Genomic DNA, 23,141 nt, shown 5'->3' on the forward strand with positions numbered 1-23,141 from the left:
GTCTTCTACTTTTGTTTGGAGTTTTTTGTTCAGCTGCTATTGTTAAATCTTAGAATCCTGATTTATCTTTGTCTACCACCAATGCACCTTGAAATCTAAAGTTGTAATCATGCTGTATCTGTAAAATTAGTTTAAATGATTAAAGGTCACATTTTATGTAAAATGCACTTCACCATGTTTTTCTAACAGTTATGTGTCTTTAGTCTGTCTTCAATTCCCCCAATGATGAGAAAAGTCCATCCTCTCCATCTTTTGCCTACTCCACTTTAAAGAAAATGTGTGCTCAAACAGGCTGTTTGGAGATTTGCCCTTCATGACATTACAAAGGGCAGATCTGGAGTTGCTGTGGATTTTGTTTAACTTCAGTTATTTTCACCAGTAGTTTCTGATGCATTTGAAAATTACATGAACCAATACAGTACACAATTTTATTTTATCCTAAATATATTTGTAAATATTATTAATAAAATCAGACAAAAACTCTAAATGTCTTAGATGATGCTTTATTGGCAGAGTTTTTTTTCTAACAGGGAACAAGCAGAAACAAGTTTATTATTACAGACATAATTACAAACAAATATTTGCATTGAATATGATAAATTCATCATTTGTAAAAAAATGCAAACAAAAGTTAAACAAAAATAGAAGATAAGAACAGAGGGGGGATGCTTTGAACTACTTGCTAAATGATCATGAAATCTAAACCTTACTCATTATCCTCTCATCTCACACCAGCAGCTGACCTCAAACTGATTGAGTGATTGATTGACTTCTTACTTCTTCCCCATTTCTCCCGCTAGGACCCCGTTTCTGGTGTAGAAGATCTTGGCAAGGGAGTCACTCATTGGGGAGGGACTGTACTCCTGACACTGATCACCGCTAAGACTTCCTGCACACTCTACTATGTAGGAGAAGAAGAATGTACCGTGGTTAAGCATGCAGGAGTCACTCACCCTCCCTCTACGCAGAGCAAAAGAACACGTGCCTAACTGATCACTGTTCCAGTAAGAGTCCTCATCATACACATTGAACTTCAGTTTGTTTTTCATGTTGATAGTGATTGGTCCAAATTCAAATTGCTCCGGCCATTTAGGATTGTCATTGTTACTCATGATGACAGTGCGCTTATTCTGATTGCCGTAATGCACCTCAACAGAACCATCTGTAGCAGTCCACTTATCACCATACAGACCCTGGGCATAGAGCCTAAACACCTTCAGTGTGGCGAGACCTTTCCCTGCAGGACAGCAGTTTGACTTGGTATTCTGATTACTGTTGCAAACACAAGCGCAAGGATCCCTTTTGCTGGACTTGTGCCCAATTTGACAGGTTTCTGAGCATTTTTTCAACACTGCATTTTTCTTGATGTATGTCTCCACCATTCGCTTGAGCCCGGCCCTGGCAGGATGCTCTATTGGCAGTATGGTGTGCAGGGGCTGTAAGCTGTATCGAACCACATCAGGAGTGGTTTTCAGTGACCTCAGCCAGCTGTCATAGACGGAGGGCTGTGACTGCTCTTCAAAGAGGAAATCAGCCTCGTTAATGTTTCCTCCAATGACCTCTGTGTGGCGCTCATTGAACCTGGCACTAAAACTCTGGCTGTGGCCTAGCTTCTTTTTCTCGCCCTGACAGTGTTTGTTCATTACTTCAATTTTGGCACTGCTTGCAAAGCTAGCAGAGGCCTCAACTGACAAACAGTCGTTGATATCAGTCGATGACAGTCCACTCACGGTTGACTCACAGGTCCTAACAGCAGTGATTGCTTTTATTTCCCCTCCCAGAAACACTTGTGTGATGTAATGAGTACCATAGGTGTCAATAATTCTAAGATACGATTGCTCATTTTTGGGTGAACATGAAGGAAGAGAGTTCACAGCTGATTGAAAGTCATGGCTCAATGGAGGATTGGTGTTCATTCTGTAGCTGTGAAGGACAAGAAGGACATTAATTACTTTGAGTCAGTCCAATTTTAATTCATATTTTGCCTTTTATATTAGGCCATTTGTTTCCTGTAGAAATACTGTCAAGAACACTGAGCATTTCTGATTGAACAAGACAAAAACAAGGAAGAGAGGATGATGTAAGGACAATAATCTGACCAGATACTCACCGGTAGAAGCTACAGCTGACGGAATGGCTCAGGAAGGTGAAGTGGTCTTGTTTCGACTTCTGCATGGCAAATGTAGATTCTTTGGAGTGGGAACCTCCAAAGCCAACCCCAACAGTGACAGAAGGGTCCACTGGGATGTCCAGACCAACTTTCCAGTCATTGGACACCGATGATGTGGAATCATTGACGAGGGTTTCAACTGAGTCATAAACGGTACTGGAGACCTTTGTACTGCACTTCGGGAGGGATCTCCAGTCCTCCACGGCTGATGGGACCTTCTGGGTTTCCCTGTTCAGGTAGGGGTTTCTGTACAGCTTGCAAGTGCCATTGGCAAGCTTCCATGTTTCGGTGTCAATGACGTATGCGCCTTTTCTCTCCATTGTGACAATGTCGAATCCTTCTCCGCCAAGGTTGTAACCAGGGACCAATTGAGCCTTTTCACACTCTTGTGGCGTACCGATGTATTTAACACTGGACGGCAGACAGAGAGGACAACCTGTCCAGAACAGGAGCATGAGAAGCCACAGCTTTGCCATCTATTGGAAAGAGTTTTACAATTGGAAAAGACACATGAAAATCAGTTAACAACTTGTATTTAATATTTAAATTTGAATAAGATGGCACTTACTTGACAATAGAAAAAAGGTAGGTGTGAAAGAGACATCAATTTTTACAAAACCTTTTTAGAAAGTTTGCATGTCTTACCGTGACTGCTGACAGCAAGCTCAGAAGTTTACAGTATCTCTCTCATGTTATAGTAACCATCAGGAGGTGGAGTTTAGTGTCAGTCTCACACATTATTTATATTTAACCATCACACTTTGAGGGAACATCTTAGGGCGTCAATCACATGAATAATTCATCAATGCTGGGAAATGTCTTTTCTTTGTGACCAACAATTTCTCACTTGAATGTGGCTCTACCTTCTACCTGTGGTTGTTCATAAAGTATGTGAAAGTCTGTGTACAGTTAAATCCATGTATTAACCATCTGAGTTCCAATGTTTTTTAAACCAGGAATATACAATGAATCATTCAAATATATGTATATTATGTTTCATACTGATTAAATATGGGGCACAGCTATGACTTCCCACTTATCCTTTCCTGACATAAATAAAGTATACTCAATGCTGCCATGATTTTGAAAATTCAACAATGTCATAATTGAAATTATTTATATTGACAACTTTTTGAGGGGAAACTATATCCAGTTTCCCATCTTTAAGATCTATTAATTATGTATACACTTTAAAGGCTTTATATGCGATTTTTTGATCCAGCAGATGTCGCCCTTGAGCACCAGCATGAAACCAAAACAACTAGCGATGCATTGTTGTGTTAGCATGCTAATGCTAGCGATCTTTATTATGCTCGTATCATCACACTGCATGTACATTTTCCTGAAATGAGCGTGATCTAGAAACACAGTTAAGCAGTGAGTACAGTATGTTATTCTTCTTTTCTCTAGTCCCTCAGTTAAACAACTTTTATACGTGAGGGGAGGAGTCAGCTGGCCGTCCCGACGATGTAAACAAAGTGAAGATAGGACTCTGAAAACTCTGAAAACATCACAGACAGTGGGACTCGGGTGTTACACCCATTGTAGACAGTCATGACTCACAGAGTTATTTTCAGAGGATATACTTGATTTCTATTACATTTAAGTGTGAAAAATCACATATAAAGCCTTTAAAGATAGTCATTGGTTGATCCACCAGGAAATAAGTGTTTCTTAGCAGCACTCAGACAAAGGTAAGTAAGTAAAAAAGCATGATCAGTACATTCTCAGTTACGGATGAGGCAGTTGTTGTTAAATAACAACCAGTTTATTTATTACTGACACCATAGCAGGATAAGAACGTTTGACATCAATAGCACCTGTAGCAGTTGTTCAAAAAACCCCAGTGGTGCTTATATCCTCCCTATTTTAGATAAGGTTTAAGATTAAGATTTTAGATTCAGGTTGTAGTTGCATCATCAGTTGCTCTTAGGAACTAATAATGCAACTATCCCCTTAATTGACAAAGTGACCAAACACTTGAAACAGACAACACATGATTTAACAGTAACAAAGGTGTTCCACAAGGTTCAATTTTAGGCCCGGTTTTATTTACTATATACATAAACAATATCGTCTCGTCTCTATCAAACTGTGATGCCCATCTTTATGCTGATGACACAGTTCTATATTGTGCGGCTGACTAGGTACATCTTGAAGCCAAAAATTTGCTGCAGTCTTTTAATGTACTGCAGGATACCCTAATATATATTTGCAGTCTTGATTCACTTTGCCAATTAAGGCTGTAGTTGCATCATCAGTTGCTCTTAGGAACTGATAATGCAACTATAACCTTAATTACTTAACGTAATTGGTGAGTCCATGGTAACGTCTCAGATTTGACCATTTTAAACCGCAAGGCACCATCTTGTTGCCTTTATTATTTCAATTATTATTATTATTACAAATAAGTTTAGACTCCAAGAGTCTTTTTTTAGCTTATTTAAATATGCTGATGATATGGCACTCGTTAGCCTCCTATCTGCAGGGGACACTAAAGGAGAGAATATGTAGCTTCTCTCTAGGACTGGTGTCTATCAAGTGCTTTAGAGATATACATTAGTAATACTAAAGAAATGGTCATATCCAGTAAAAACCATATTACTGACTCATGCCAAACCCTAACAATAATGGGGGAAATTGTTGAAACTGTTCATTGTTTTGAATATTTAGCAACTTACAGAGATAGCCATCTCAAATTGATAGATAATACAGACTTTAAAACAGCTCTGCAGAGGCTACACCTACATGGGAAGCTGAATGAGTTTGGGGTGAGTCCAAAGATTATTGAAATGGTAAACAAGACTCTGGTAGAAAGTATTTTGTCTTTTAACATGGTTGCATAGTATGGGCACTTAGATGTCAATGGAAAGGTAAACTGACAAGAGCTGTCAATACAGCCAGTAAAGTCATAGGGAAACCGAACATGTCACTTTGTGACAGGCATGTACTGAACACAAAAAAGAAAGCACTCGACACAACAAGCGACCCCTCTCATCTACTGTACTCCCAGTTTGAAGTGCTTCTGTCAGGTCGCTAAAACATAAACATATCTGCACACTGTTTTAAGAAATGACTGTTTTAAACCTTTAACTTTATGAAATGAATGTCTTAATACTCTAAAACTTATTTATGTTATATTTTTTTAAATGTACTAACCATGTTAACTGTGATGTTGTCGAGGACAGTCGCTCTTCTGGTTTCTTGCTGTATCTGAATATTGTCTTTTTTGTCATTATGTTTTTGATTTTTGTGCTTGTGAAGCCGAAGACAATTTTCCATATTGTGGACCAATAAATTTCTATTCTATGTTTAATATTTCTACTTCAGTGAGATAATCTTATTTCACCAAAGGGCTGTTGTGGCTGTTTCCCCCGAAGTTATATTTTCAATGTGCCCTTATTAAGAGATAGAAAGTGGGTTGGCCAATAAAGGTAAAGTCCGATCCAAGCTCCTTCAGTCAAAAATGTTCAGTGTCATTTAAATATAAATAGAAAAACAATGACACTCATCTCAAGAGAAGTATACCAACTTCCTGTGTCACACAGTAGAACTAAGCTGTCTGGCATTGTTGCAAGTTTGCAGATGCATTGCACTTAAAAACATTAGAAAATAATATCTTTGGGTATATATTAAATAGTGTGTGCAATAAAAAACTTTGATTCATAAAAACATGCAAGATGCAAAAATGTATTTGCAATTACAGCTTTATATAGTTTTAGCATTTCTCCAGCACAGCTCTGCTCTGTTCACATTAAACCAAATGTCACACGTTTGGTCTTTGTACCTCGTGGTTTATATGCTCATTTCACACTCTGTCATTAACTTTAATAAAGGAAGTGCAAAGTGAGGTGTTTTGTAAATGGCACTTATGGCAGGGTTAATAGTCATCGGGTTACTGCAAAGAACTGACAACGTCTTTATTGTTTTTTCCCCTTTACTTCTTAATAAAATCAAGTTTGAAATGTAAGATACATAACAGGTACTACAGCTTTATTAACACAGGGGATCTCAATTCAAGTTACAATGTTGGACTTCCAGAAATGTTCTTGTTGGGATGCATTTGTGAACAGAAATAGCTTTTTTCATTTGGGGTGTTGGAAGGTTGCAATTTATTTTGATTATGACATCTAGCTCCTGTCTTATTCAGTTTGAATCCACTGAATGTGGACCAGTTCTGATAATATTATCTTTGTGACTGTGCTTTATTAAAATGAAAGGCAAGAAATTTCCCTAGTCGTGAAATAAAATAAAATCAGTTTAAGTACAGTATGTCCTATAATGTTGTGTTTTTTTGTGTCTAAAATGTGGCTTAAATGCCAGACTGGACTGTCATATCCATCACAGGCTTAAATTGATTTGTTCTTATCAGAGCAGCATTATAAAGGCTCCACCATACAAATAGAAACCAAACTAAAGAAAAAAACATTCCATGTAATTGTAGAAAACAATCTTTGATTTTCTTGGGAGTTAAAAAAAATTAAAATCTCTTCTTTTTTCAGAAGTGAAATGTTTTTTTCTTTATTCAGATTTCATTTCAGTATTGGAGGGTTGGTACAGAACAGGATGTTCTGCAAGTAAAGCAATAATTATCATGATGACGTCCTCCCTCTGCTGCTGCTCATTCAGTACTACAGGCCGGCATTCAACTCCACTTAAAAAATATTGGGCCTTTGAAAAAATGCAATTCATATTATTTCACAGAGTGGCACTCACTGCATGAAGAATTCACCAGAAATTGTGTGAAATTCATTACAGCTGTAGTACATTCACAGTTTCTTCAGCAGATCATGATGTTGTGTTTCTATGCAGGAATAACTGTATTTTTTCACAAGGGTTGTTGGAATCTGGAAATGAGAGACTTGGTTGATGTCTGGAAAGTTAGAACAAGTTTTAAACATCAAAAAGCTCAGATGGTTGCTGAATTGCCTCTTCATGATCATTCATCTGTTTCCGACTCATTGTTAGGTGGATTTTACAGCACATGTTTGTCTAAAGTTGTAAAAAAAAAAAACCTTGCTTCTTTAGATGATGAAGATAAACTGCACAAGTGACCATTAATCTTAGTGAATTCATTGTTAATTAAAAAAAAAACATCAACATCCATTAACATCAACATCCTCTGTTCATTAGCTCTCGTCTGTCTTTGTCTCCTTCCTTCTGTCAAAACAGAAGTTTTTGAAGTGAAGCTGCCTGACACGAGGGAATTGATGTATCCACCGACTATTTATAACAGAGAGAGCAGGTGTGCTGGTACACAGAGGCAACAGTGATTGGTTGGGATCTTCAGATGGTTCTTTGTACTTGTGTAAATAATGCACACATATAGGCTCCACACCAGCAACATACTTGCCTTGTCCTATGGAAACATGCATGCACTCGTAAATTCACGTCCTTTCCACAACCATTTTTACTGTGCAGGACCATGAGACTAACGCATTTCCATCTCTGCACACATTAAAGCAATAACCCTAAGTGCCTAATAACCCATTTAACCCATAACCCCTTGCTGCTGCATCTATACATAGATATCAGAAGATTGATTTTAATTGAAGAAAGCAACACATCTTAAATGATGGAAATGTTGTCAAATGAAAAGAGAAACATACGCTTCTTCTTTTACCCTCTCCCTTGGGGGAAAGGCAGGCCCACCCACACCAGATCCTCTGAGCAACAAATCAACACTTAACAGCAGATCAAGTTTTAAAATAAATGATCCTACAACAGTTTCCAACACCATGTAGAGTATATTCAGGCAGCCACCTGTGAGCTCGCCTCATTCCTCAAACAGTTAGGTTTAAGAGGTCAATAAAGCAGGCAGTGGTTTACAAAACATCTCACACATAACCCATTACCACCAAAGTGTAGTAGTGTTAAATCAGGAGAAAAAAAGAAACAGCAGTTCATGAGAAGCCCAGGTGGGTGAAAGCTAGCTTTGTTTGCATATACTTTTTGATTGTGGTCATTTGCACCTATACCTGAAGTGAGACTGAAAGCTGTGCTGCAACCTCAAAAAGGAAGTAGGCGAGGCCTATTTTGACGGCAACCGTGCTATAAAATATATTCCCTGAGAAACTTTAGTGAAGTCTTACTTTGTATGTAAACAGGATGGAGCACTGCTGAACTGAACAGAGAGAGGGCGTGTGCTTTTATTCATGGAGCCTGACAGTTCCACAAAGATTTGCTGAATCTGACTGTTTCTATGGACTTTAATGGACTTATTCTCTGAATTCAACATTGGGGAGTTATTAATTCAAGACTGGAACCAAGGTATTATTTGGCACACGTGAGGATACCTAGTTTCTTGGGCTCTGGATTACTCAGATTCAACATTGTGGCAATGCCTGTGATTGTACTGGAGGCCAGAGACTTAATCAGTCCTCTGTTTTTGATACGGACATGGGAGATCTTATCAGGCTGCACCACTTTCAGTCTTGTGGCCTCACTGGAAGATTCCGAGTTAAATAAAAATCCATCCACCCTCCGCTTCAACACATTCAGGGTCTTCTGCATGTTCACCTGGTGCTTCTTCTTCACCCTTTCGCTACTGATCCACATCCTCAGTGTCATCCAGTTTCACAGCCTTATACCAATATCCTGGAAGAACCTAACGATGACCGTGGCAGTTTTAGGTGGATTGATGTGTTTCACGGCCTCTGTGCTTTTTCCTTGGCTCATCATGGATCACCAAAGGGTATCACCACGTCCTCTGGTGGCTGCTGTGACCTCCTGCCTCACTGTCCTGGCCTACTCCTCCGAGTCCTACATTCTTCGCACCCAAGCCCACGAGCACAGAGGCTACATGGGCAGCCTGCCTGGTCTCCTTAAGACAATCCAACTCTGGGGAGGCTTTCAGATGATACCCCTGGTTGTAGAGGTGGTCTTTGGACTGCAAAGAGGAGTACACAGTTGGCAGGTGTGGGTCACTGGCGTGTCATACGGTGTGTGTCTCCTCATGTCCCTTGTCACACTGGTGGTGATATTAGGTGACCTTGCTGGGAGATGCCCCTTACCTTTTGACAGATTTTTGGCTGGTTTCACTGTAATTGGGGTTTTGCTTTATATGGTGGCCACAGTGATTTGTTTTACCAAGATTCTTCAGCTAAGAGAACTCGAACAACAAGTTTCCAATGAAAGTGCAGGGCTGGTTATCATGGAAACAGTGGTTGCAGGTATTACACTGTTAGCTTATACAGTTGACCTTGCCTTTTCCACGAAACTGTTATGTGACAGGAGTCATGTATGACGTTATTTTTTATGAGCAAAACCATGTGATTTTTATGTTGAGTTATTGCTGTATGATCAAACAGGCCTCTCTTTTAAGAGATAAACTACATTTTGAAATATATGTAATGTATTGTTTTGTTGAGTTTCACAAAATTGGACGTGTTCAGCTGACCATAAAATATTTAGCCTAAGTGACGTGTATGATGGTGTTCACTTCGACACATAAACTGTACAACTAAATCAGGGTTCAGTGCACTGACTTGTAAATACACAGCTTCTTTTATTGACATGTTCTATCCAAAACAGCAGTTATCACTCATAAAGCCTATAAAATTATTTCATTACTTTTACATTATTTAGAAAAGAGGGTCCACAAAAATGACCCAACCAAAGAATTGCAGACTAAAAACAATATACATCTCAAGTCTTATGTTTGTTTTTTTGTTTGTTTAGATTGTAAACTCAAATTCAAATTCAAATTCAAATTCAAATTCAAAAAAACATTGTCCCCGGGGTGCAATTCAAAGGCACACAGAGCAGTAAATTAACAACAGTGCAAGTAAACGAAACATTTTAACCTAAATATAAAGTGTCAATTTAAATACAACTTAAAGCTTAAACTTAACTTCAAAATACAAAATATAAAAGAGCAGATATAAGTGGACAGTGATCGGACTAACAGATGTAAACAGATGTAACCAGAACTATGTGCAGTAGTGACCAGATGTAAACAGAACTATGTGCAGTAAACAAGAAATAAATATATATATACAGAACTATGTGCAAGTAGGCAAATACTAAATGATAAGTTAATAAGGTGCATGGTGAATAATGGAACAACAGAACTAATATATACAATATAACTGTAAAGGTAAAAATGAGATAAATAAAGTGACCGTAGTGCAATGATGGATAAGAACAACAGGAATAAAGTAACCAGAACTGTATGAATACTGATATAGAAAGGATAGAATAAAGTGATGAGGATAGGTAAAGTGATGAATATATGATATATAACTTTTTACAAGCTTTCTGTATTCTACATATAGTAAGAACAGTTGCTTTTCAATAACACTAGGTGGCAACACTCTAATATGATGGGTACGTAAAATCACTGGACTTTATTTGATGTGTTTATGCAGCAGAAATGCTTTGGTCGTGACGATATTTTATTGTGTCCTTAACCTTCAATCACATTATTTAATTTAAACCTTTCGGGTTCATTCAAACTTAAATCTTTTTCACCCGGGAATAAAAAAGTGAGTCTTTCATATTCTGATTATGTTACAACTTACTGGCTTTATTCAAAAAGACGAGGCATGCAAAACATTAACTTACCCAGAGCTTATTAACGTTACAAACGGAGACCTATTTAATTAAAACTAATAATGCAATCACAGCCCATTCAATTGACTGATTTTTATGTCGTATTTATAATACCGAGTAATTTTCTTCTATTTTACTTGTATACGCGACTAAAGACGGTGAAACCAAAGGGGGAAACATTTCTAATAACTTATTTACATTTACAATGTTTACCTTCTCACATCTGTCTCGTCTGATCTAAGGCTTCATAGAAGATCAATCGAAAAATCGATTTCCAATCCTCGACCAGACGGCGAACAAATTACGTGGGTACTCTGGCTCGATTGCTCTTGACTTGGTAGGTCTGCTGCGTTTTTTCTTTAAGGAACTGGGTCCCAGTTAGTCAGTTTGTCAACAGGCTGGGCGAGAAAACGAACCGTCGATACAACTTGGTACGTGGAAGTGATAACTCAAACGTTACCGTACGTTTCCCTGTTGAGAAAAACCTTTTAACTCGTCTGGTTTTTGTTGGTGTGTACTCGGACAAACATGAAGTTCCCCTGACACGGTAAGATATCTTCGATTTGTCTCTTTTTTGAAAGATTGTTGCGAGTTAACCTCGACTAGCCGCACTTAAAAACAATTTAGAGATATTACTAGTTTGTCCTTGTTCCATCTTTCCTCCCTTACACTTCCATTTTTAACCACATTTGAGCTAAAGGCGTGAAAAGTGTGTCTGTCAGCGTTGTTGCTGGCTTTTAATCTTACATGCATCACAAGACAGGCTGCTTTCACTGGGTGTTGTTTGGTTTCAAAGCTTGCCTAGACTTGGTTTTATTTAGACAGCTCAGTATATTTAGTTATTATACGCTACCTGCCACTGGAAATGTGTAATATTTAATACCATGTGGTCACAGTCCACAAACATTTGATAGCCAACAAAGGGCGACCAGGGTAACTACTTATTGTCCAACAAATAAACGCCTTAATGTCTGTCTTTTAGTTTGTATATTTACAAATGTACTGATTTAGCATGTCTCCTGTTTTTAGTCTGTTCTTCAGAAGCCCCCAGAGCATCATGGAAATGTGAAACTTGACTCTCCAGTAAGGCAGATGCAAGTCCCAGGCTGGATTGAATGGCACTGAGGATACAAGGTAAGCACTTTGCCAGTAAAACTCATTATTGATCAATTTCCTTGGTTAGGGCAAAGTCTAGATAGAGAGAGGGGGGAAATGTGGGAAAGGAAGGACAAACCGCTCTTGAAAATGAAGATCTGAGTAGGAACATACAAAAATCAGTTTAGCTTTCAAGGGTCATAGGGAACTCAATTGAATTATCAAGACCATGTAAAGTGATGACCCTTAAGTGAAGGAGCACAGAGCGACATATTGCAAATTACTGTGTCTATCCGACTTATCACGTGGGAATCAACTCCAAAAAAAAAAGCAGGTTTGCTTTCTTTGTTAATCACCTCCTGCTGCAGTAATGATCTTACATGGCTAGCTTTTCATCCGTTTTTAGAAACGGCACAGACTTCAAACTAGAGGAGAAATCTTTTTTTGTGTCAAAACTGTTTACAATCACAAGGCTTGTCTTCATGTGGGCCAACAGTTACACTTAATGGCATTCAGGCTAAAGCCCTTAAGAGTGGATGATTAAAGTCAATAGCTGCAAGGTGTTTTACAGGTTTCTCTGCACACATTGACCTCAAGGTATGCGTAAAATGTAAAGTAACTTCTCGTAGGTGAACCTGCGGAAGGATCATTACCGGTTTTGAGATCCCCGCACCCGAGGCCGCGTGGCCCCTCGGTGCTGGCGGCGGATATGTCAGAAAAACACATTTGTCTACAAGGTTTCTAGGCATAGTGACCTGCTCACTAAAGAGAGACCACTGTAAACACACCAAAGTGTGTTTACAGTGGTCTCTCTTTAGTTTCCCTGCATCTGTTCTTGTTTATTGCATATAGCTATGTCTCCCATATAGAGAACATCAGTCACTTGTGGATTGTTTATTGGCCAATAAGGGTATTTCAATATGTCTCGTAAGTGTTGACTGCTTTTACTGTTGCCTCTCTGAACGCTGTCATTGAGTTGGTTGTTATGGACCTTTAAACAGGCTTTAAGATCCTGGGGCCAAAGTCACACAGGAACAATTTGTTGATCACAAAATCTGCAGAAATAAACATTCCCATACCCCCAGTCTTACACACAAGAATAGTTTTGATATTATTATTGGGTTTCCTAAGTGACCTTTGTGTCTCTCCTTATCCCCCTTATTTATTGCAAAACCACTATGGTTCTGAACCTTGAACTTCAACAGCATTCTTTTTCAAATGTTTTTGCAGGCACTTGTCATTACAGTTCCTGTGTTGTTGAGTCAATAACACAAAGTGCACTGCTTAGTGATTTTCCTTGAAACTGGAACACATGTTGTGACCTCTGTCCATACTGATGGTTTCTTTCTCATCACAACATTCCACTTGTGTTCTACAGTTTTTAAAGCTCTCTTCCTGGTGGTTCGTGGCAATTTGAAAATCCACGAGGAGGAGACTTTATTTGATAATATATTATTAATCCCAAAGACATTTAAAACTAACTTGTAAATAGGCATTACAATTTAAAAATGCTTGAATGTAGTATGCTATCTTCCTTGAATTTCATTCCAAGTACACGATTGGACTCAAAATGTAAGAAATACAAACATAATAGGAGACCAAAGTTTTTGTTTAGCATAAAATAAATGTTTTGTCTTATAAGTTATACGTTGTTTTATAAAATATACCTTTTAATAAAGATTCACTGAGCCACATTTTTTCAGTTCGGATAATGATTAATAATGTAAATTATTAAATAACTTCACATACAAACAGGAAGCAGCAACTACTGTCAGATTTTCAAATTAAATCTTTTGAACTGAAATGTGAGCGTTGTATATTGATCACATAAAAGAAGCTGTTCCATCTCGTCTGAACCTCATGATGGAGATGATTTGTGGGCACTTCTTACAGTTCAGTCTGAACGTCTTCAAAGTGAGACTGTACGAGCTGAGAATGTTTTTTATTTTTTTAATACTCTTTATTGAAAATTTCAATACCCCACACAGTACCCCCCCACCCCAAGTGACCAGACAGTATATTCGACTAAACAGAAATAATTACAGAATAAAATAGAAAACAAATGAATAATAAAATAATGAAAAACAATAATAATTTAAAAAAGAAACTAAAACAAACCTAAATATATGTAAATTTACATGCTCTTACACTCTCACAAATATACATGTTTATACATGAAAGGAAATAATAATAATAATAAAAAGAGATAGACTTAACTTAAAAAACAACTACAATAACATAAATGTATCATATGAATTCAGAAAAATAATAAGAAAAAAATAAAATAAAAATAACTTCCAGCCTACTGTATGTAGATAAAAGTGTCGGATAACCAGTCATCAGCAGCCTGAGCTGAGAATGTTTAAAGTGTCCAACCATCTTTCTCGATCTGTGACGTGGATCGAGTGTTTGTAGTTTTCAAAAAACATGGGACTAAATCTCTGCCCCTGCTAAATTTCATTCATTTTCATATGAAAATAATTCAATTGCAGCACTTTTCTTCGTCCTTTCATGAATGGGACCCTTTTTTGTTTTTTTTACTTTTTTCACTCAGAATTTTGATTTGAGTTTTTTTTGCACAACTTACATGCACTTCCTTTGGTTAAATTGTGCACCTTCACTTTTTACAATATATTGTCTGTTTATTGTGTGACACCTTACAGTGTCAATTATTAAGTCCAGAGAGATTATGTTTTTTCTTATAAAACCTGTAAGGTGTAATGACGACATCAGTTTAAAACAGCCTCCATAAGAAATTATCATGAACTAAGCAAGAGGGGAAAATTGAGTGCAGAGGGTTACATCCTGTTTATCAGTGGGTTTTTTTTACCATCAACATATCCAAAGAAAAGACCAAGAACCTCGAGCCCTCCAATGATCAGTGTGATGAGTGTTCCTCAAAACATAAAAAAAGACATACCATCATCAAAACATCAGTGTTAGTTGTTGGTAAATCTGTGGATACTCTAGTGTCAAATAGAGTGGATTAAAAGTGCATCCACATGCTGTAGATATTTCATGTTTTGTTGTACAGTAGGCTTTACTTAACTATAGATTTGCACCAGTCTTCAACTCCAAACACGCTGCTTGATGTTAGAATAAAAAATGAAAAACATGTTCAAAAAGGATAAATTCATAGGATATTTTTGATAATGGAAACATAGTACAAAAATGCTGCAGTTATCCATTACCTCACATCTGTCACAGAGATGGCATTGAAGGCTTTATGAGCTGTCATGTTAGAAAGTAAGGGTGAGAGGAGAAGGTGTCAGTTTGCCAGTGGAAGTGGAAAACAAAACGGCAACAGAATGAAAGAGGTTTTAGTTTTTGAGCAGCAGGTGCATTGACCTTTCACCGGTAATAATAAACTTTTCACACTGAGACGAGGAACATGTGCTGCTGATCATACTCTGAGAAGGAATAATCCGATACCTTTTGACTCTACACCTGTTCAAAGCTTGAACTCTTTTCATGGCCTTAGTTCTCAGGTCATTTCATTATACAGAAATGACCTGTTTTGATCAGCTGAGATGTTGCAGAGTACTTCATGACGGGCTTTACAAATGAAAAAAAGTCAGACTCTAAGTGCTGAAGACTGTGGCATTTCTTTACAATGGCCTGGTTACAACACCATTCAACAAGGTTTTACAACACAGTCTAATTTGCTTAACTTCTTTAAACAGGAGGCCAATAGAAAGTGCTAAAGTCTTATACATAGTATTTTCACTCTGCTCTGTTTTTATGCAGTTTGCCTTCTGTCATATGCTGAACTTATTTGGCTTTTGGTTTGAAACATGTCACAGTTTTCAGGCCTCTTACTCGAGGCTTATTTGGATTAAATAGAAAAAACCAAGTCTCCTCTTCTTACAACACAGCCTTTTGATTCAATTAAGAAAGGGGTGGTTAGTGCCTTGCTTCAGGGTTACCCTCTTACTGCTTACTCAACCATAATGTCACGCTCCTTAAGAAAAGTTTTGAGGTCAACATGTATTCAAATAATCTTCATTATTTTATAAAAGTGATGGAAAGGCTAGTCATCTTGCTAAGCTTGACAGGTCACAATCTTGAAAACAATGCAAATGACAGCAAGCCTTGCCTTGTTGTCACATGACTACATACTGGGGGAGGCAACTACATTTTTTTATTGGAGCAATGTCCAGGTCTTTGTTAGACCTGATCTTTCGAGAATTCCACATAGGGGTGTGTCTTTGATGATATAGATAATTGTGATGTCTGTCAGTAGAATACTGGCAGTGTCATACAGTAGGTACAAAGGCCTTGAATCCTCGACCAAAGCACGTTTAGGGCCTCTGGGCATTTGTTTGGCGTTTGAGTGTTGTTCCAAATGTTTATATCTTGAGTGTTGTGTTGTGTTTGAGTGTTGTGTTAAAATTTTTGTATCTTTGTTTCCTGTCTTAATTGTTGTGCCGCAAACGAAGCCGCTGTGATGCAAGGCAAATTTCAGACTACGTCTGACAATAAAGTATTATCTATCTATCTATCTATCTTGTACTACTTATAAGTACTTGTAAACAACAGTAGATCTAGAAATACGCGTTGACATTATCCATTTTCATTGTCTATAATAAGAGAAAGTCAGCAATGTCATATAGAGTTTAGGGAGCTTGTACGTTTTTTTTACATTGCTACAATTCCTTATTAATTCAGATGCCAGCATTGCTGTTGTTACAGAAAGGTGCAGCTCCCTAACTTGTTTATCAGCTATAGAAAATGTGTCAGCCTGCCAGCCATCAACATTTACTGGCCCTTCTTCAGGTGCTATCTGCATCGTGCTAAGACAGTACCATTCATCTCCCTACAAATAATAATCACTTGTCACAGGGGAGAGAGAAAGAGGCAAGGTGGGAAGTTGGAAGATGTATAAAAATAGCCTCGCTATAAATATAAGAGTTTCTCACTTGATACTGAGACATCATTTACAAAGCCTGTGCAAACAAACAAAGATGACTGAGCATTAGTGAATTCCTTTTCTGTTAATTTGAGCCCAGAGGAATAGAGGATCTGTCCTTGTTTATAAGAATAATGTTGCTCCTTTGGGATATCTCAGTCACTCACCATGATCTACAGACAAACACAGACCATCTTAGTCTCCCATGGGCTGCACTCAGTCTTGAAAACAGTGTAGTCTTTTGTCTTTACTGTTTGGCTGTGAAATACTCATTCATTTCACTTTGTCCAACACTGATAGAAATACATAAGGGATTACTGTATTTCATTCTCAGGGTTTAGTGTCTTTATCATTTATCGTTGGTCAAAGTAGGGCCCGATACACATGGGATTTTTGAGATACAGATTACAATTTAAGAGGTGGAAAATAGCAATAGCAATTTCATTTATAAACGCATTTCATTACAAGCTCAATGTGTTCTAACAAAAATTTTAGTTAATCAACAAAATGATTATGCTCTATCTGTTTTTGTGCCTCAAAGCTTTCTGTTATTGAGCTGTACTGAGTCTCAATAACTTGTTAACTCCACACAAATGAGGCACCATACAGGTTTCTATTTAACCTTTTATTTCAACTAGGAATATTCCCATTGAGATATAAAATCTCTTTTACAAGGGAGTTGATTCAAACACACATTGTCATCCAGGAGAAAACACACATGTTGGGTGGAATTCTATCACCTAATTTTTCAAAGTTGAAATCTTTATGCAATCTTTAATAATTTACATTGAGAAGCATGTAATTTAGTCGTTGTACAACTTCTGGACAACTTTTAACACAGTTTGTAGGTTGTTAAATTACACTAACTAAGGAAGGACAACAGAGTGTGTAAAACTGTATTGTCATAAGTCAAATTTCTACTTACATTTTTGTTATAAATAAATAAAATGGGACCCAATATGGACCCTTGTGGAACACCATTATTTTTTTAAGTATACGCTAGATCATCAAATTGAAAACATTGCAGTCTACCACGCAAGTAATTTTCAAACTATTTAACTGTTTTTCTAGAAAACCTTATATCTGCCAAGTACTGTAAAAGAACACAGTGATCAGTTGGGGCGAAAGCCTTCATTAAGTCTAAGAAAAATGCAACACAGTAATATTTAGAGTCAATGGCATTTATGATGTAAATTAAGACCTTAATAGTAAGTTTAGCTGTAAGTAATACGGTAGGAAAAATAAAAACCCAACTCCAAAGAGTCGAAAAGTTTCCTTCTACCTTCTCACAATTACAACATAATTTTGCCATTGGCTGATTTCCATTCTGAAATGAGGGATATTAATGTTATGTAGGCTGTTAACAATTAGGATGTATTGGGATCTGTTTTGGGATAAACAAGTCTTTGTGTAGATAAAGCAGGAAGTTGGTCAAAGTCTCTATCCAAGCAGATGTTGCCAGAAGGGCAGACAACTGTCCCTAATTCCTTGAAGCACATTATGGCTTTGGTAGCCGTTCCCATATTCTTGTGTTGGTTAGAAGGATACGTTTCACTATAATTTATCATGCATGAATCATTTGTTTAAATTTTACACAAATTAGCATGTGATTATTGCAAACAATATTTTGTTTATCTGCTGAGTGTTTCACCCCATCATTTCCCCATACATTTCTTGGAAGTAAAAACCATAACTTGTACTAGAACCGGGCCCTGGCCTTTAAAGTGAATAGAGACCTGCTTGTCTTGAACACATGTCAGGAAAAACATGATTACATGGTTGACCTTTTGCAGTAATTAAAAACATAGACCTCAAGTGAGCTTGTCTTTTATGACTGACTATTTGAAAGTAGTATATGAGACTACCAATTCAAATTTACTGAACAGTAATGGAAATGAGGCTTCTGGTAAAAACAGCAAGGCAGTACCTTTCTTATTGAAGAATATTAACTTAAAAAAAATAATAGCTCAAATGTTCCTCAGAAATATTTTAAGTGCTATTATAATGAACCACCAAAATAATTTAGTAAAAAATTGAAAGAGTTGCATACTGTTGGTACTTGTAACCAGAGCAGAGCGGCATATCCCTGTGCTTGATCTTTGTCACAGGTTTGTCACTGCTGCAGCCAAGTGGTTCATTTATAAGTAATCATGGCCTGTTGACAAGGTTAAGCATTTAAGTGAGGTGTGCATTATTAAACACCAACAAGGTCTGGGTCAGTAAATAACAAGGGCTTTAGATATGCTGAACTCTTAAAGTGTGAACTACAAGTAGAAAAACAAAGCTTCTTTAAGGTCTTTGAATGTGAAAGAAATTATAAGGGTACAGGGTATAAGAAGTTGTGCTTGTGTAAAGCCAGAGCAACAATGTTGTGAAAGTCTTCTGTGAGGTTCTTTTTAACTTCCTACCCTGGGTGGTCACATTCTCAGCACGAGCCAGTGTGTTCTCACTGTTTTGATCCACAACAGCTGAGCCATTTCAGCCAATAATTGAGCAATCCACCCACCTACCCTGATGGCCTGTTAAGAACAAGTATTCATTCTTTAACATCTGCCATAACTGCTTTGTCATTATTATATTTAAATATTTGCAAAAGGCAGCAAAAAAAACGTTTTCAACAAGTTGTTTGAAATGAAAATTTATTGAATTTAATTTTAATGTTTATGTGCTAAGGAAAGTCAGTTATATTCAAACACGTATCACAACCAATAAAGTTGTGCTTCAACACTTACTGTAGTTTTCACTTCCATTAGGACATAATATAATTTAAAGGGTTAAATCAAGCATAAATCAGTTTACTCATTAATAACTGTCAATAGTCAAAGAAAATCTGACATTTCTGCTGCTTAAAGGGTAGGTTATTGAAATTCTATACACATTCAGACAGCACCCAAAAAAGATAATTCTACTTTTGAAATCATTTATATCATTGTGTTTTTAAATCAAGCAGTTATGGCCTATCTATCAGATGGGCAATAACCATTTGTTTTTCCCCCACAACATTATTTTAACGTCTTCTTATCCCAAAAGGGGCTTTGACTTTGAAGCCTCACCTTTTATATGACATTAAATTTTGTTATTATCTTTGTATTTTGGATGCATTTAAACAGCCCTCAGAAGGTGAAAACATCCTCATAATTAAACAGCCATCATTTAATAATCCCATTCGAAGAGCTACAGTAGAATATGACTCCCAAACTATTATTTGCATCTAGTGAATGTAAATACAGAGACTGGAACATAAAGATCTAGGTTATGATGAAACGAGGGCTGGGTTATAGTAGGTTAGTTAGATCTGTTGCATGCTGTTCTTACATACAGCACTTCATGTGCAGTGGATACAATTCAAATAATGTTGTTCACCTTGTACGTCGGTTTGTGTTTAGAATATGTTCTCTGTCTTTTCCATTGTTAGTTTCCTTAAACCTTGTCCCAGTCTGAACTGTTGATTTGACCTGACTTTGCACTGTCATGGATCAGAAACCTTACATTAAGAATAGGAATAAAGGAAACCCTTATAAATTGACCACTTCTAATATTATTCCAAGTTTAGATTTGTTTAATTATTTGTAATTAGTAAGATTTTAATCCAAAGCATTAAAAGGTTGTTTTTTTTCTACTGAAGTGGTGTTGGGGCCAGAGATATATTATATGCTGCTTGTCTGTGTAATAACTGTGGTCGTGCAGGATGAAATTGTAAAAAGATCTTTCACAAGTATTTCGTCAATACACTCGCTTGTTTCAGTGGCATGATGTGCTGAGGCTGGCAGAGACAGGACAGGCCTTACCCATTATTATCTTGGCATTTCAATCCCCACCTGTTTCACCAGTTTGTCAGCATTCCTGAGAACAGTTTCGGTTTTGTTGGTCGCCGATTGTCTTTGTCTCCAGAACATGCCATCTTAAACGGCTTAGTGAAATGCACTTACCTTCACTTCTATCTTATAGTCACAGATACAAGAATACACACATAAGCCCTCACAAACAAAATTGTCTGAATTCAAGTTGTTGGCCACATTGAATACTACCTACCGGCTTCTTACTCGTCATCAATGTATATATGTAGTTATTTTTTTTATTTGTTTTTAAGTTAATTTTGGGCTTGTTTGCCTTTATTGGATGGATAGTCCAAGAGAGACAAGAAATGTATGGAGGAGAGAGAGTGGGGGATGACATGCAGCAATGAGCCGTGGTCGGATTCTGACCTACGGCGCTGCTGTGAGGACTACAGCCTCCGTACATGGGGTGCATGACATAATTGCTAGGCTATCCGGTGCTCTATATATATATATATGTATGTATATATATATATATTTTTTTTTTTTAAGTTAGAAAAATGAGTGAGCAGAAGATAAGGAAACACGTAGTTCATTTAATTACATATCCAGGTAAAGCACATACTTCACATAATGCATAAACAAGCACAGAAAACACCTCCTATATAGAAATGTGTTTTTTTTAAGTTAAGCTTTCTCCAACCTCAGCATATTCTTTTTAATTACAACCTCAAACAATGGGAAATGTAGTCTGTGTGCAGCAACTGGATACCTGTAAATTGTCTTTGTCTGTGGGCCATTAACTGTTAGCTACGGTAGCTGCAATGCTGCCAGTAACATTGACGAGAGCACTGGACTGTGAGATGCTTTGCAAGTCATTAGCTAAACTGTCAGTTAAAGCCCAGGCAAAGCCATTACTACTGCAAATAAACAGTAGGATTGAAAGTGAAACGTCCTCTTTTCCCTTCCTAGGCAACCTGGAAAACATAAAGTGGTTTGGGATTTCATTATGTCTTCCATGGGGGTTTTGTGTGAGTCATGTTTGCAAGGTTTTTTTTCCACAGGTCTTTTTCTCTGGTAGTGTATGCCCTGTACCTCAGCAAGCATCCTCATATTGCTACTGATATAACCTGCAACACTAGTGTATGACATTTGAGATGCCACGAGGGGCCTGGCATGTGGTGTTGTATTGGCAGGAAGCAGGATGACTTGCAAAAAAATACCCTAAGAGTGTGCTTACTTTGCTGCAACACTGGAAACACTGCCTGCCCGATGTGCTGATATTTTAGGCCCACATCATTCACGAGGTAGGGACAGTAATGTGGGGAGACTGGCTTCTAAGTTCATGCTATGTTTTTAAACAGTAATCAGAATGTTTTTTTAATTTCATTCCATCATGCTTTTTGTATTTAAGTCTGAGCTTCTGGGAAACAGAAACAATGAGCAGGATCTTTGTCTATTGTTGTAGACTGTGAAGGCTAGTAGTGTTCCCCAAGGTGCCTGTCTTTTCCCATCGTTATTGCAACCATTTTCCTTATTGTTCTGTTTATTCAGGATCAGGCTAAGAGAGCTGCCAAGAGTTGTTGACAAATATTTGATTCCTTATTGGTCAGAGGCTTTTGGATAGTTAGTGTTTCACAGTGGACTTAGGGGTTTTAAGAAAATGAACAAATGGCTCTTGTCTCACACAAAACAACATGAATTGTTGTCATAAGGAGCAGTTTTGAAAACAATAAATACATAATATATTGTGTATTATAGACCTACCCTGCAAATTCCCCTTATGGTTCGATGTATGAAATAGATTCTATTCATCTGTAAACATGACATTTCTACTAAAAAGTTGCTTTAACAACTCAATCACATTTTGTATTTATCCAGCAGCATTTTTGTCCACTATGGGCACTGTAACGTTTGCTTAATTTAAACATGAATGAACGACTGGTGCATACTTTATCATTAACAGTCTAATTGTCTACCTCGCTCACACTGCCACTTCATTCATTTTGGCAGTAAACCCTTGTTGACTTAAAGCTGCCTTGTGTGCACACAATGCATGCGTACCATACAACATGTGCAAAGCAGCCTAAGCTTTACACTCATGTTGCTCCTATGTTGCTTTTTTTTTGAGCAGTGCCTCTCAAAACGACATGCGCTGTAGTCAACTGATTGAGCATTTCTTTGATTGTAGTAGAAATCATGTTTCGTCCAAGCCGTGTTAGCTTTTTAGCTTGTAGCACTGCTATGTGCCGCTTGTTAGACCAGTCTCCTGTTAGACGTGAAAATGGGCAAACATCAGAGTTCTAGATATCTGTGGTGTAACTTATAATAATATAACTTATAATAGTAAGCCACAGCCATCCCAAAAAGAGATGCTTGTCTAGGTAAGTTGGTTTACATTTTACAATGCTACCACCACCACCCTTCCAAAATAGGCATGGCAGATGTTGCTGGTAGCCATAGAAGTTGTTGGTGTAACCACCATGAAATACCTCCAAACTGGTGGCCATGTTATGTTGGCTCCACGTACTGATGACACATGAGATAGTAGGCGCACATAGTTGCTACATTTTATAGACCTGCCACATAGATTTTGCTCAAAGATACAAATCTAGCTATTTGGGTCCAGGACCGGACC

The 23,141-nt window shown here is 37.5% G+C and overlaps 3 protein-coding genes across 5 annotated transcripts in view; 2 read left to right on the forward strand and 1 right to left on the reverse strand.

The window, feature by feature from the left end:
- Positions 1 to 487: 487 nt before the first annotated feature.
- LOC109998319 (perforin-1-like) lies at positions 488 to 2,868 on the reverse strand. Of its 2 annotated transcripts, none has more exons than XM_029281034.2 (3): positions 2,816 to 2,868; positions 2,111 to 2,646; positions 488 to 1,923 (listed from the first exon to the last, which is right to left on the reverse strand). In XM_029281034.2, the coding sequence occupies exons 2-3, from the start codon at positions 2,644 to 2,646 to the stop codon at positions 774 to 776; spliced, it is 1,686 nt and encodes a 561-aa protein (XP_029136867.1). In that variant the 5' UTR covers positions 2,816 to 2,868; the 3' UTR covers positions 488 to 773. The 2 variants fall into 2 exon arrangements, with proteins under 2 accessions (XP_029136867.1, XP_029136866.1); XM_029281033.2 differs by having other exon boundaries at positions 2,739 to 2,821.
- A 5,409-nt stretch (positions 2,869 to 8,277) lies between these two features.
- Positions 8,278 to 9,588, forward strand: LOC109998322 (myeloid-associated differentiation marker-like). Its single transcript, XM_020653112.3, has one exon. It carries the CDS (start codon positions 8,511 to 8,513, stop codon positions 9,414 to 9,416), a length of 906 nt encoding a protein of 301 aa, XP_020508768.2. The 5' UTR covers positions 8,278 to 8,510; the 3' UTR covers positions 9,417 to 9,588.
- A 1,506-nt stretch (positions 9,589 to 11,094) lies between these two features.
- LOC110004253 (testis-expressed protein 2) overlaps positions 11,095 to 23,141 on the forward strand; it is a 34,978-nt gene continuing 22,931 nt past the window's right edge. The window contains exons 1-2 of one of the 2 annotated variants that reach the window (XM_065961983.1): positions 11,095 to 11,270; positions 11,753 to 11,857. The gene's annotated coding sequence lies outside the window, so the exon portion shown is untranslated. The remainder of the gene's footprint in view (positions 11,271 to 11,752; positions 11,858 to 23,141) is intronic. The other variant, XM_065961945.1, reaches the window with a different exon arrangement.

The sequence above is a fragment of the Labrus bergylta genome, chromosome 1, assembly GCF_963930695.1.
Source record: "Labrus bergylta chromosome 1, fLabBer1.1, whole genome shotgun sequence".
NCBI classification, from domain to species: Eukaryota; Metazoa; Chordata; class Actinopteri; order Labriformes; family Labridae; genus Labrus; species Labrus bergylta.

Coding starts and splice junctions, on each gene's coding strand:
- LOC109998322 (XM_020653112.3), top strand. CDS start 8,511: ATGCCTGTGATTGTACTGGAGGCCAGAGACTTAATCAGTCCTCTGTTT.
- LOC109998319 (XM_029281033.2), bottom strand. CDS start 2,774: ATGTCTCTTTCACACCTACCTTTTTTCTATTGTCAA. Junction 2,647..2,738: donor TACCTTTTTTCTATTGTCAA/GTAAGTGCCATC, acceptor TCTTTCCAATAG/ATGGCAAAGCTGTGGCTTCT. Junction 1,924..2,110: donor GTCAGCTGTAGCTTCTACCG/GTGAGTATCTGG, acceptor TGTCCTTCACAG/CTACAGAATGAACACCAATC.